Source organism: Pogona vitticeps, chromosome 1 (genome assembly GCF_051106095.1).
Source record: "Pogona vitticeps strain Pit_001003342236 chromosome 1, PviZW2.1, whole genome shotgun sequence".
NCBI lineage: Eukaryota > Metazoa > Chordata > Lepidosauria > Squamata > Agamidae > Pogona > Pogona vitticeps.
The window spans coordinates 126,538,834-126,552,325 of NC_135783.1; the positions used below are offsets into that span (position 1 = coordinate 126,538,834).

Genomic DNA, 13,492 nt, shown 5'->3' on the forward strand with positions numbered 1-13,492 from the left:
ATGAGATTGTTGTGCAACTGTGCCCAGCTACAGCTCAAGCCTATATTAAGTTAGAAATGGTTTGTCTGATTTGGCACTGCATTGAGAGGTCCCTTTTAATTGTGTGGAGGATAAATAGTGGAATTAAACTATTTAACAGCTGGTTTTCCTTATTTACTTTAGGTTATGTAAAAGAACAGCAACGCAAAGCTTAACCCATTCACCAGCAGTAGCACATGCTCAGCATAAGACCAAATCTCAGGTTTCTGACATAATTGAACATTTATAGCATGCAAGGCACAACAGGTTAGGCCACACAAAGCCAAAAAAAAAAAAAACTGAATACAAACTATAGTAGCTGAAATCAGGAAGCAGTTACTGTAATCCAGTTAGAAGTCACGAGGCACAGTTAGTTTCCTTGCTGCAACACCCTTTGGAAATACATTCTCTATTAGATGCCCAGAACTAGTTGAAAAGTTTGCAAGTTGAATCCAGATTTCCCATAGAAATGCATTTAAAATTAATTAATGCATTTTTATGGGGGAGAAAACGTCAGAAACTTTTTAGAACTTAAAAGAAAGTCACTTACCAGGTACTGTAGACTGAGCCCGGCTCTTCACAGTGCCTTGGTAGACCCCAGAACAGTCAAAAAAGAGCCCCAAACAGCTAAAAGCCAGCAGGCAGCCGGCAGCCATTTTGTGCTCTTCTCTGCTCCTGCCCCCTCTCCTCTCCCCACCTAACAGCTGATCGGCGCTGGTCTGAAACGCTTCCCAGGCAAGCAGGTTTCAACTCAAACGAGCACCTTTTCACCCAAACAGGGTTTAACCCAAAACAAGCAGCTTTTAAAGAAAAACAAGCTGATTTTTAAGGCAAGCATGCATGTTTCTACACAAGCAGGTTTCAACTCAAACGGAGCACCTTTTCACCCAAGCATGGTTTAACCCAAAACGAGCAGCTTTTAAACTAAATTTTACATTTTAAAATGACAATACCAGGCAGTCCCAGGTCTCTCTCCCAGCTCTCTAACTGCTTGGACTAGCAAGGAAGCAGACAAGCAGCCTCTTCACTAACTGAAAGTTTGAATTTCCCCGCTTTCCCTGCCTTCCCCGCATATTAGGTATGCTAATATCTGTGCACTGGAGGATTGTGGGAGGAACATTCCAGCCCCTGATGGGGGTCCTGTGGGGCACCCCAAAACACTGAGAAGGTTTCTTGGCCTCTTTCAGGACTGGGGCTGTGCAGCCCTGTTCTGATCAGGAGGTGCAGCCGGGGGGCTCACCATGTCTTTGGGGGATAGGGCAGAGAAAGGGGAAGAATTTTCAGGGGCCATTCCAATTTATACCTGGCAGGAGAGATGCCATTATTGTAAAAGTGGTTTTCCCAGGGTAAGTCTTATCTATTGCACTTTGGATGTGCTGACCCCTATGATTTCCCCAAATGTAGGAAAGTCAACTGCCTAAGTGGGGAACTGTGTTTGTGGTTTCTCCTGGTTTTTCTAGAATCACTCTTTCCCCCCCCTTTTGATCCTTGCCTATTCTCATTGCCTACTGCTATTGGCCTTGCTGGTTTTCCAGGTAGGCTGCAGGAAGCAGATCCTAGAAAGCCAGCAGTGCAGAATGGTGAGGTCCAAACAACAACAAGCAGTCTCTGGCGCCAGTTCAGAGGCCTCCCAGCATAGCAGTGGGAGGCTTCTGAGTGGTGGTGGCTGAACCCTTTTTTAAAAACTGTATTTACGCCATAAGAAGCACATACTTTCTCCCCCACTATTTGGGGGGGGGGGAAGTGTGTCTTATGGAGCGAAAAATACGGTACTCAATTACATTTACAGTGGCAGAAATCTCCAATTGGATTTTGGTCGTAGGTACCGAATGATATAAGTGTTTGAATACAAATTTTCAGTAGGGAAAATCACCAGAATATGAATTTTCAATGCAGTCCTGTATCCAAAATGCAAAGAACATGACAAAACCCAAATTATGCCTTTTAAATTCTCACTGATTACTGTGGTGGTATTAAGTGCAAACATTTTTGAAATCAGGGTGACGTAGAATACTTAAAATTGATTACATTGTACGTACATTTTAAAAAGAAATGCTCCCGGCCTCTTGACTATGAAAAAGGTAGAAATTTTGCATGACCATTTACAGATGACAGACTGCTGGAGTGCTGGTGTTGAAATCTCAGCACTGAGGAGTTATTTGTGCTATGTCAGCAATGTGTATTTTCTTTTGTGTAGATTTCGGTCTACATAATCATGTGAAAAAACTGAACAATGTAAACTAACCATCAGCATGTATGGTCAGTCATGGATATTATCTGGATCATTCTGGAATTTATATGATCCTATATTTCTTTTTTTCATATATATATAAAATACAGCAAACAGGGTAGAAAAAAAACTAAGGTAGAAATTAGTTTATGATCAATTTGTACCATTACTTGGAATAGCAGTGATGTGAAGATTACAACTACATTATTCTTGAATTCAGACTTGCCTTTTTGTTGTAGAATGTGTCTATAGTTTTGGCTGATAATTCATTCTTAATAAATATTAACGCTGCATTCTAATCACACTACATGAGAGTAAATATGTATAGATTGTCGTGCTGGTAATTTAAATGTGCTGAATTCTTTTTGAGTAACATTTTCCTTTCCATTAAATGTGTATATGTTTCCCCCCCCCCCAGCTCCCTGTGGAGGCCAGTATTCTGGATCAGAGGGAGTGGTTTTGTCACCAAATTACCCTCAAAACTACTCTATTGGCCAAACCTGTGAATATTCAATTACTGTTCCTAAAGAGTTTGGTAAGTCCTCTACTCGACCTTCGCTGACTTCAGGATATTTTGTTTTGTTTTTAAATCTGGTTTTGTTATCTATGTAAAAGTTGTTGAAAAAAAAATCCCAAAACAAATATGTAATTGTGACGAATGAAGAGGTACGCATTCTATGGTGGTTCTGAATATTTTTAGGAACATGTTTTTCATATTGTTTTGCTAGAATCATGTCAAGGCTTTGGAATTATGAAGTAGTAGAGCGAGTGGAGTTAACCGTAGCAGATACCAATTATCCTAGAACATAAACTGATGATACCAGCTATCATTTGGGAATAAACATTCATTAGTTTATGCACCATATAGCAACGGCAAAATGCAATGTAGCTACTTGACATCCGTGCCCACAAGTAGCATGCAAGGTTGAGTCAAGGGAGGGCTATCACGCAAAGTTCTAAGTATGCCTGCGTGGAATGTGCTCCTGGGGTGATCATATAAAGGACATCTTAACGAATAATGAAAAACATCTTCAACTTCTCCTGATCCACATATACAAAGTCTTTGATCAAAAGGGACCTTTTCATATCTTCCTACTAATATACAGTAGCTGTTGGCATACACTGAAAGCACAGAGCTGTGAACACTTTTCTTAGAGGGGCTGAGGTTAAATTAACAAAATAATTCTCCAAACAAAACGATGTTTTATACAAGGGGATCCAGCAGGAATAGGACATTTCTGAGATGGCACGGAGGTCCTGCCTCTTAGAATAAAGACAGATTTTTTTCCTTTAATCAGATGCTTAGCTCTGTTTGAAACAAAAGTAGGAAGGGAGTCTGTGTCAATACCATAGTTCTGCAGAATGGGTCTAACTAAATTCATCCAAGATTTTTGAGATGGATTCTGGAGCTGTTCTGTGTAGCACTTCTTAGGAAGGCGAGAATCATTCATGCTGGCCAATTTCAGCCAATACTTGGCCAGCACAATATGAGAATGTGTTTCAATTGGAATTAGTCCTACTTTGGCCCTTAGATGTGCTGAAGGTGTGCTATAGGGGACAGTTAGAAGATCAAATAAAAGCATTTTGAATCAATTCTTCAATGTAAGTTTTTGTATATCCTCATATCTCTGCCCCATATGTTATTTGGGGTACTCTTTTCTTGGCAAATACCTCAACTGCAGGGGCTACCAACCTCCTGCCATGGGTTCTGATAAACCACAAAAGAGACTGAGAGGACTGAGATGCTTTCAGGTTAGTTGCTTTCAGATGGTATTTCATGAAAGTTGGGCATTGAAACAAAGGCCAAAATATCTAAAATTGCATAACTGTTCACTGGGTTTGCCATCAAGCTTCCATGTATGGAGTTTCCTCTTCTTTCCAAAAACCACAACTATAGTTTTGGTGTAACTGATGGTGAGATGTTCTCTCGCACAGAATTTGCTCAAATTGGTCGAGTCTTCGCATACCAACTAATGTTGTGGAGACCATTGCAATATCATCTGCATATAGAAGGACTGAGAGCTTGACATCCCTAACTATGAGTGGAAAAAAAATCTAGATCACTCAATTCTTGAACTATGTTGTTAATATAGAAATTAAAGAGAAAAGTGACCAACAGGCAGCCCTGACAGACTCCTCTTTCTGTTGGAATTGACTCTGACAGCAGGCCATTTCCCCTAAGCCTTACCCTGAGGCTGGTGTTTGAGTGAAGTATCTCAATTAAGAAGAACAGCCTCCTATCTATGTTGGTACCAGAATGTTTTTGCCGCAGATGGACTCTTGTCTATGAGGTTGAAGGCTGAACTGAAATCTACAAAGGCAACATACAGTTCCTTTAAATAAATAAATAAATAAATAAATAAACAAACAAATAAATAAATAAATAAATAAATAAATAAATAAATTCTTACCTAACTGAGAGTTTTTTTGTATTAAATGGTGGAGTACAAAACATTGGTCTAAAGTGGATTTTCCCTTTTGGAATCCTGCTTATTCTTCTACTATTACTGAGTTTTCAGCAGCTCAGTGCTCTAATTTGCGCAGTAAATATTTGGAGTATAGTTTGGAGACTACATTGAGAAGGCTGATTGGTCTAAAATTGTTTGGGTCAGCTTTAGAGTCTATTTTGTGAATAGGGATAATTATGGTTACATCCCAGCCCTGAGGTATTTTCCCATGCTGGTTTATGTATGTAAACATTATAGCAAGCACTGCACACCACCAGAAGGTATTTGACTTAAACAACTCTCTTGGGAGCATATCTTCATCAGGAGCTTTGTTACTGGGCAAAGAGCTGATCAAATCATTTATTTCATCTGGAGTTACTGGGTCCCAGTCAGGGCAAAATAAAAGAGAGAGCAGAGCCATACTAAAGGATGGTTCTGGTTTAGTCCCAGAAATGGTTTGACTATAAAGAGCTGAGAAGTGGACTTCCATTGTGAGGAGATTATTTGACTGTCTAAGGCTCTGTAATAACTATTGGTTCCCTTTGATACTAAAGACCAAAACCCGGCCATATCTCTTTCCAAAGCTGCTGCACCTAACTATCCAAGATTTCCTTTGGTGTTCTTCCTTCTTCTGCTGAAGCAGGATTTTATACTCTCTGCAGAGCTGAACATAGAAAGAATTTTTTTTCTAATGAATCCTCTAGCCTCAGTCTCCTTATTGCTCCTGCCAGGATATGTTTCTGAGTGGCACACTGGGCATCAAACCATCCCTGATACCATTTTCTGTCTGTGCAAGCAGGCTTAGAAGAAGATATAAAAAAGGTCTAATAATTTTAACAACTTCATCAAAATTTTCCCAAGGGTTGGAGGAAATAAAGAATTGTTCGCTTAAAAATAAGAGCTTGGGAGACATTAGAAATAAATTTATCTCTTGAAAATTTCTGGTCCATTGCAAACTCCTCTCTCCATGAACTATCACATTGTCCTTTCATGGCATTATCGTTAATGATTTTGTAATTGATAAGTTGAATTGGCATATGATCGCTCTCAGGCCTACTAAGAACTTTAAAATTTTCAAAGTATGGCAATACTGAATGTGAAAGAACCATGTAATCTATCACGCTTTTGCCCTTTGGGCCAATAAATATGTATAGACTTGAGTCTGGGTATACCTCTGTCCCATTATTTAGGTATCAATAGATGCTATAATTGCAGATACTGCCATGAAGCTGAAGTTGGCAGATCAGTAAAATACTTGACCGTACTCCTTGGGTCAACAGCCTTCAATGTTCAGAAACTCCTTTTACAATGAAAGCAAATTTGCCTGGATGAATCATGGTTGCACCAAAGCACACTTTTTCTACCAAGGAGTGGGGTTCAAAGTGTACCTTGGGCTATGGTGCCTAATTGGATAGCTTGACAACCCTCCTGCCTTGGACTTTTACTTGATCTCCAGCTTTCAAGTAGTCTATTGGTTTCAGGCATATAACCTGTTGGCTTTTTCAGATCCTTAAAGTGTTCTGACAGTAAGTGAAATAAGTCTTCCATTCTTAATCTAAATTGCTCCATCTTCAGCACTACTCTCTCACTGGAGCAAATGGACCAATTCACTCTTTCTTCTTGTCTTCAAACTATGAAGGGCAGATGCCAATTTTATAGGCAGAATTTCTGTATCTGGGTTAGAATGGATGGTTTGGTGTTGATTGAGTTCAGGTGGTTTTAATCTTTGTTTTCATTTCATTTTTCTGTGAAAATTTAGGGGGATGGCTACAGGTATCTGGTATCTGGGAATGTCACTTCATTCCATTTGAGTTGGAACATCCCTGGAGTTGTTATACAAACGGAAATAAATAAGATTTGTTTTATGGTCACTTAAGGAAGAAGTGCTAAGTTTCTCTAGTTTCTGACTCCCCAAGAAGTGTTTCTTTTAACAAAAAATGTGTTTAAAAAGGGCTGTGATTGAACCAAAATTCTTGTCTTGAAAAAATAAATAGGAGGGAGAAATATAGCTGATGGAACTGGCAAAACAATTATTTATTTTTGTTCCTGTTTAGAAATAAGCACACACACTCAACACATCAGAGTGCTTTTTTGCCTCCTGAGACTGAGTAAATACAATTTCACAGTAGGTAAATGCAGTACTGTCAATGAGGGAATTAGCAAAATTCAATCAGCTAACACATTTCAATGATTCATTGTCTTATTTCACTAACCCCACTATGTATCATGGGGAACATTACATTATTTTTTGCCTGAGTATGGGTTTTTGGTGACTTTAGACCAGAGGTAATACATGAAAAAAGAGATATCTACAGCATTATAATTCCCTGTAGGTAAAACTACATTTTGTTTTTGTTTTTTTCCAAAATTTCTTGATTGCTATAGGCATTGGAAAAAGACTGGTGCATTGGGGGCATTTAAATAAGAAATCACTGAACATCCAGAATTATTAGTCTCCTGAGCTATCAATGGCAATAAAAGCCTATTGGAATTTTATACAGATTATACATGTGGGAGTGTGGTGGTGGTGGTCAATACCCTAAAGTCTGCGTTACAAATGCTACCTCTTGTCTTTACCTTGCAGTCAAGTGTATATATAATTTCTTTGCATCACAGTAACAGTAACTTGTTCTCTGACACCATCACCACAATTACCTATACATATTTCTTTACATTTTGGTACATTTTTGAAGAAAATGTGCGTCTGTGCCACCATTTTATTATCTAAAAGAAAATTACATTTTGGTTAAATGAAAGTTTTCTCCTATTTTTTTCTAGACAGGATTATTTCCACCATCATCTCAAAAATATATGTACAACAACCACAAAGCTAACACATGTTGTACAAATGTAGTATTAGAAAGCAAAAAAGCAAAAAGTGTCCTTCTTATATACCGCCCCATAGCGCTTCAAGCACTCACTGGGCGGTTTACAAGTTAATTATGCAGGCTACGCATTGTCGTCCCTCCCAGCAAGCTGGGTACTCATTTTACCAACCTTGGAAGGATAGAAGGTTGAGTTAACTTTGAGCCAGCTACCCAGGATTGAACCCCGGGTCATGAGCACAGTTTTAGCTGCAGTACAGCAATTTAACCACAGTGCCACAAGGCTCTTTTGCCTTGTGGCCATATTCTGCCCAGTGCTGAGGTCAATAATCAAAATAATGAAGTGGTGAAAGTTCTGTTGTGTAATTATGCTGGCAAAAGGGAAGTCTCATAGCTAGTAGCAGCAACTTGCAACTACAGTGGTGCCTCGCTTAACGATTTTAATTGGTTCCAAAAAATTCATCACTATGGGAAAACATCGCTAAGCGAAACACGTTTTCCCATAGAGATGCATTGAAAACTAGATAATCCGTTCCAATGGGAATGGATTGCTGTCCTTAAGCGAAAATCGCCATAGGAAATATCACTAAGCAAAACACGGTTCCCCCATTGGAATGCATTGAAACCTTTTCAATGCATTTCAATGGGGGGGAAAATCACCAAAAATTCAAAAAGAGTCAGAACGAAGCCAAATTTGGGTAACAAAGGGTTTATTAAGTGCACTAACGATTTCAAGCACTCTAAACCCTTTTAAAACAGTTTAACACCTTTTAAAAATAGCAAAAATGGAGTTGTCAAAAACATCACTAAGCAAAACAGGGGGACCTAAATTATCATCGCTAAGCGAAGCAAGGTCCCGAACATCGCTATGCAAAATTCCCCCATTGGAAACATCGCTAAACGGAGTGCAAGATCGCTCCAAAAACCTCATCGCTAAGCAAATACATTGTTAAATGAGGCAATCGCTAAGCAAGGCACCACTGTAATTAGATAGTCTCCACTTGGAATCCTGATTGCACACTAAGGCACCCAGCTGGCACCCAGTGAGGAATCCAAGGGAGGATTCATTCATTAATGGCAACCTGCAGCTGCACGTTACACCATATCTTTTATGCTGGTATAACTCTGTAACAGGATTTTGGCCAATGTATACTCATAAAGAGCAGAGAAGGAGCACAGCAACATAAATGTTAGTCTTCAGGTGCAGGGTAATTCAGGTCTGCTAGATTTGTAGAAGTGAGTGGAAGCCAGTTGTTCAGCTAGTAAGGGTTCTGGTGGGGGTTTCAAGCATGGACAAAAGAGCTGGCCTCCTTGATCACTCCATTTTGGAATATGAGATGCAAAGACCTAACATGGGATGTCTAGGATGAACCTCACTGACCACAAAGCGGGACTGTCAAATGCCACACATAGTGTTGCTTTTAGTGTTTTTTGGCTGCGTGCATGTGGAGTGGGACTTAGAATAGCACAGGTATTCTTGGACCTACCTTGAAACATTTTCTGTGCTTTAGACCTTTCGTATGTTTAAAAGGGCAGGAAAAACATCACCCACTGCCTTTGTTTCATACACGTGAAATGGTGCGCAACCTGAAAATGAAACAGAAATTCATTAATTAGCAACAATATGCTAGTACCAGTGATACCGTGTTTCTCCGATAATAAGACACTGTCTTATTATTTTTTGGGTACAGAAAAACACCAGAGGGCTTATTTTCAGGGGAGGGCTTATTTTAATGAACATTAACAGCAATTTTAATAAACAGGTATGGTAAATGTGAACAAAAAAAATGTGCCTTTATTCAATAATGATCATGTCATCTTCTTCAACAACATCGTCATAAGTGTCCATATCCTGAATTCTGTCCTGGATGTCTTGCGCTTCCATTTCCTTCAGAAGAAGTGGACCCAATCTGTCATGTCCAGCAATATAGCTCTCTTTAAATGAACATGTCTTGTCCAGGTAACCTGCTCGTAGTGCCTTGGCGACACAGCTGTCAGTAATTTTATCCCATGACTTCTTCACCCAAGTCACGACTTCTTGCAGACGGGGCTTCACAAAGTTTCCACGCTGATTTCTTTCCATTCTATTTTCAATGTAGTCATTGACTTCCATGCGCAAATGGTCCTTGAATGGCTTGTTTATTGCAATATCAAGGGTCTGGAGATAGGCAGTCATTCCTGCAGGAATCATTACTTGATCTATTCTTCTCTCTGCAAGGAAGTTCTTCATTTCTTTAGCGCGGTGAGTGCTGGCTGAATCCCAGACTATCAGACCTCTTTGGTTACCTCGCATAACAAGTGGCAGCATTAAATCAACCCACTTTCTTATAACGGCTTGTGTACACCAGGCTTTTTCGGTTTCAAGAACATAAATGCCTGACACACATTCAATCTTATCTTTCTTGCCCTTACTGATGATTAGAGGTGTGGCTTTCTTTCCGTCCAAACGAATTGCCAAAACACAGGTGACCCGTGCACTTTCATAGCCAGTGGTGGGAATGTAGATTGATGTTGCACCCCTGTGATGAATTGTTGTTTGAGATCCTTGTCCCATAAACACTGCAGTTTCATCCATAGCAAACATATTGCAGGTTTGGTACTTGGAAAGATCGGTCATATCAATAAAGGACTTGTATGCAAGTGCACGTTTAATAACTTCAGCATCTTCCAGCTTAAACATTGTTGTTGATCTTCTTAGCGACAGTTCATACCGTTGAAGGAAACCGTCCAACCAGCGGTGTGATGCTTTGAATCCTTCTGAGACCATCTCAAACTCTGGTGCCATTGAAAGGGCAAATGCTTGAATATCAGCCCTGCGCACAACCAAGGCCTTTGCTCTCCTGTCAGCAATCCATTCACCAATGAGGTTCTCCAAGTCAGGATATAAGGGCTGCCGACCTGATCCATACCTGCGCTTTTTCCCTTTTCCATCATCCACCTGTTGAATGAGGTTATTATAATCTGCTCTCCATTTTCTGACCATTCGAAGATCCAAAAGTTTTTCTTTACAGAAAACTGCAAGATTCTTGCCATGTGACTCCTCCACAATTGCTTTCTTGTACTCAACAGTATAGCTCTTCCTTTTTGTACTCATGTCTGGGGGTCAAAACAGACAGAATACCAGTAATAAAATTATGATCATCAGTCCTTCTTTTCACTCCATCATTCCCCTCAATAATGTTTTAACCCCATCATGCTCCCTGAGTGCCCCTTTTACCCTCCATCATGCCCCTTCACTCCTGCTTACATACCGGGTTTTTATGTTGTCCTGCCTCAGCGGCAGGCGAGCCTCAGCCACCCTCGACGAGTGCAAGGGGACTGGCGTTTCCTCTTCCTCAAAGGGAAGCTGCAGCAATTTCCTGCTTTCCCAACACCCCCCTTCAGATAATGAACTACGGTAGGAATATCAAAGCAGGAGGGGCAGTTGAGAGGGAAAGCAGTTCACCTGCACAAAACCATCACGGAGAAGAGGCAATTCCCTCCGTCCCTCTCCCCCAGTCCTCAAGCCCCGGTGTAGTTGTCTCGTCTGCTTTGGCCACAGTAGCCCCGTTTCTGACTTTCAAAATGGCTGCGCCCAGCATTTTCCCGCCCTCGGTGAGTGAGGGGAGGGCGCAGGGGCGCTGTGCTCAGCCATTTCGGCTGTTCCAGCCGCGGTCTCGCTGTGGCCGAGGTGGCCGCGCGCAGTGTTTTGCCACCCTTGTTAAGCAAGGGGAGGGCGCGGGGACGCTGTGCTCCGCCATTTCGGCTGTTCCGGCAGCCATTTTAGACCCGCCGAACAGCTGATCTGCGGTCTTGCTGAGGCCGAAATGGCTGCGCCCAGCATTTTCCCGCCCTTGGTGAGCGAGGGGAGGGCGCGGGGGTGCTGTGCTCGGCCATTTCGGCTGTTCCAGCCGCGGTCTCGCTGCGGCCGAGGTGGCCACGCGCAGTGTTTTGCCACCCTTGGTAAGCAAGGGGAGGGTGCGGGGACGCTGTGCTCCGCCATTTCGGCTGTTCCGGCAGCCATTTTAGACCCGCCGAACAGCTGATCTGCGGTCTTGCTGAGGCCGAAATGGCTGCGCCCAGCATTTTCCCGCCCTCGGTGAGCGAGGGGAGGGCGCGGGGGTGCTGTGCTCGGCCATTTCGGCTGTTCCAGCCGCGGTCTCGCTGCGGCCGAGGTGGCCGCGCGCAGTGTTTTGCCACCCTTGGTAAGCAAGGGGAGGGTGCGGGGACGCTGTGCTCGGCCATTTCAGCTGTTCCAGCCGCGGTCTCACTGTGGCCGAGATGGCGAAAATAATCTCAACAGGGCTTATTTTCGGGGGAGGGCTTATTTTAGAGGAATCGTATAAAGTAAGGGGAGGGCTTACTTTCGGGATAGGTCTTATTATCGGAGAAACACGGTATCAGTCCTGTTGCACGGGTGGAGCTATGGGACAAGACACTGGCCACTGTCTCTAGCATCCTTTCCCTTTGAGAAACAAAGCACGCAAGGTAAGTGACATATTAAAGGATTAGTGCCTTCAGTCTTCAGCAAATATATTTACATTCTTGCAAGTGCTTCTATTTCATTCTAGCATTTTTCTGCTGACTTTTGAAGTAAAGTGAAACCATAGGCTTGTAACTACATTCATCACAGTTGGTTATTTTCTAGTTAAGTAGTACTAAGGTGCACAAAATCAACAGATCTTGTAGATGGCCTCAGTAAATAAAGGCCAGAAGAACGCAAACAATTTTTTTTGTTCAGCACATGTGGATTTTTCTTGCTTTATATTGAATGAACCTTTTCCCTTTCAACTTACTGTATTTTACAGTGGTGTTTGGACAGTTTGCCTATTTCCAAACAGCTTTAAATGATGTGGTAGAATTATTTGATGGAGAACATCCGCAAGCTAGACTTCTGAGTTCACTTTCTGGATCTCACTCAGGTAAATACTATTTTATAGAAAATAACACTAATCTGGTTAAGTGAAGAAAATTCAGTTTTATCAATGGGCAGTCTTAGATTCCACTCAAGGTTTGCAGACCTTAAAAAAAACTTTAGATACAAGTGCTGAGGAAAATTCCCAGCAGCTTGTTGAAGACTATAGCCCTGTTCAGTCATTAGCAATTTGGGTTGGTAATTGGCTCAAGCAGGAAAAAAATAATCAAATCCCATTTTCCAGAATTATAATCTCTGGTCAAATTGAGGAGAAAAGTTTCCCTTAACAATGAATAGCCTCCATGGGGCCAGAAATGCAGCGATGTTGATCACTGATTCACTGATAAGAAAACCCCTCTTCTTTGGAAAGGCATCTCCCACATAGGGAGGATGATCAGATATTGTGATGGCGGAGGCAGGGCTAGATCATTCTCCCTGCTCACATGATTAGCCACCTAATGACAGAATAGGGCTTAAGTTTCTCATTAGCTGCTGACTGACAGTTGAGGCACATTGGGATGGGAATAGAAGAGAATATAGTGAAAGAGAGCATGATGTCCTGACTGAAAGGGTGAATGGGAACACTCTCTCTTTTTTGCCAGTCACCCTTGTAACAGTTCTAAAACCAACTGAACTAATTTGGGAGGCCAGGCAATGTAAATATTTTTTTTTTTGCAAGCAGTACTAGAAGTTTGCACAGAATAAGTTGTTTTCTACATCCTGGAAATATTTGCTGGGAAACAGTACACAGCTTCAAGTTTGAGTTATTGAGCTTCCTGTTGTACTGGCCAGAATCTAATTGGTGTTTAAATAGGTTTTGTTTAACTTGCACAATTAATTGTGGCTGACTGATGAGATCTCAGGGTTCCTCTTGGTCATGTGCTTGGTCACACACACGTCTACACAAGTATCTGAGCTCCTTATCAATCAAGGGTAATTGGCTGCAGCAGGTTACATAAATGGCAGTAGAATATCAGCCATTTTTTTTTCAAAAATTTAAACAAGATCCTATATTAAGAAAATAATCTTGCCCAAACGTTAGGTTTCAATATTTTTTTCTAGTATGTATTGAAAATAA

At 41.3% G+C, this 13,492-nt stretch overlaps 1 protein-coding gene and 1 pseudogene across 2 annotated transcripts in view; both read left to right on the plus strand.

Annotated features, from left to right (window-relative positions):
- Positions 1 to 13,492, plus strand: part of CSMD1 (CUB and Sushi multiple domains 1) — a 1,337,717-nt gene that overhangs the window by 1,147,466 nt on the left and 176,759 nt on the right. For both annotated transcript variants that reach the window (XM_078386602.1, XM_020797818.3), the window contains 2 exons: positions 2,667 to 2,783; positions 12,308 to 12,421. In XM_078386602.1, the coding sequence (XP_078242728.1) occupies positions 2,667 to 2,783; positions 12,308 to 12,421 (231 nt within the window). The remainder of the gene's footprint in view (positions 1 to 2,666; positions 2,784 to 12,307; positions 12,422 to 13,492) is intronic.
- Positions 1,314 to 1,468, plus strand: LOC140703552 (U1 spliceosomal RNA; annotated as a pseudogene).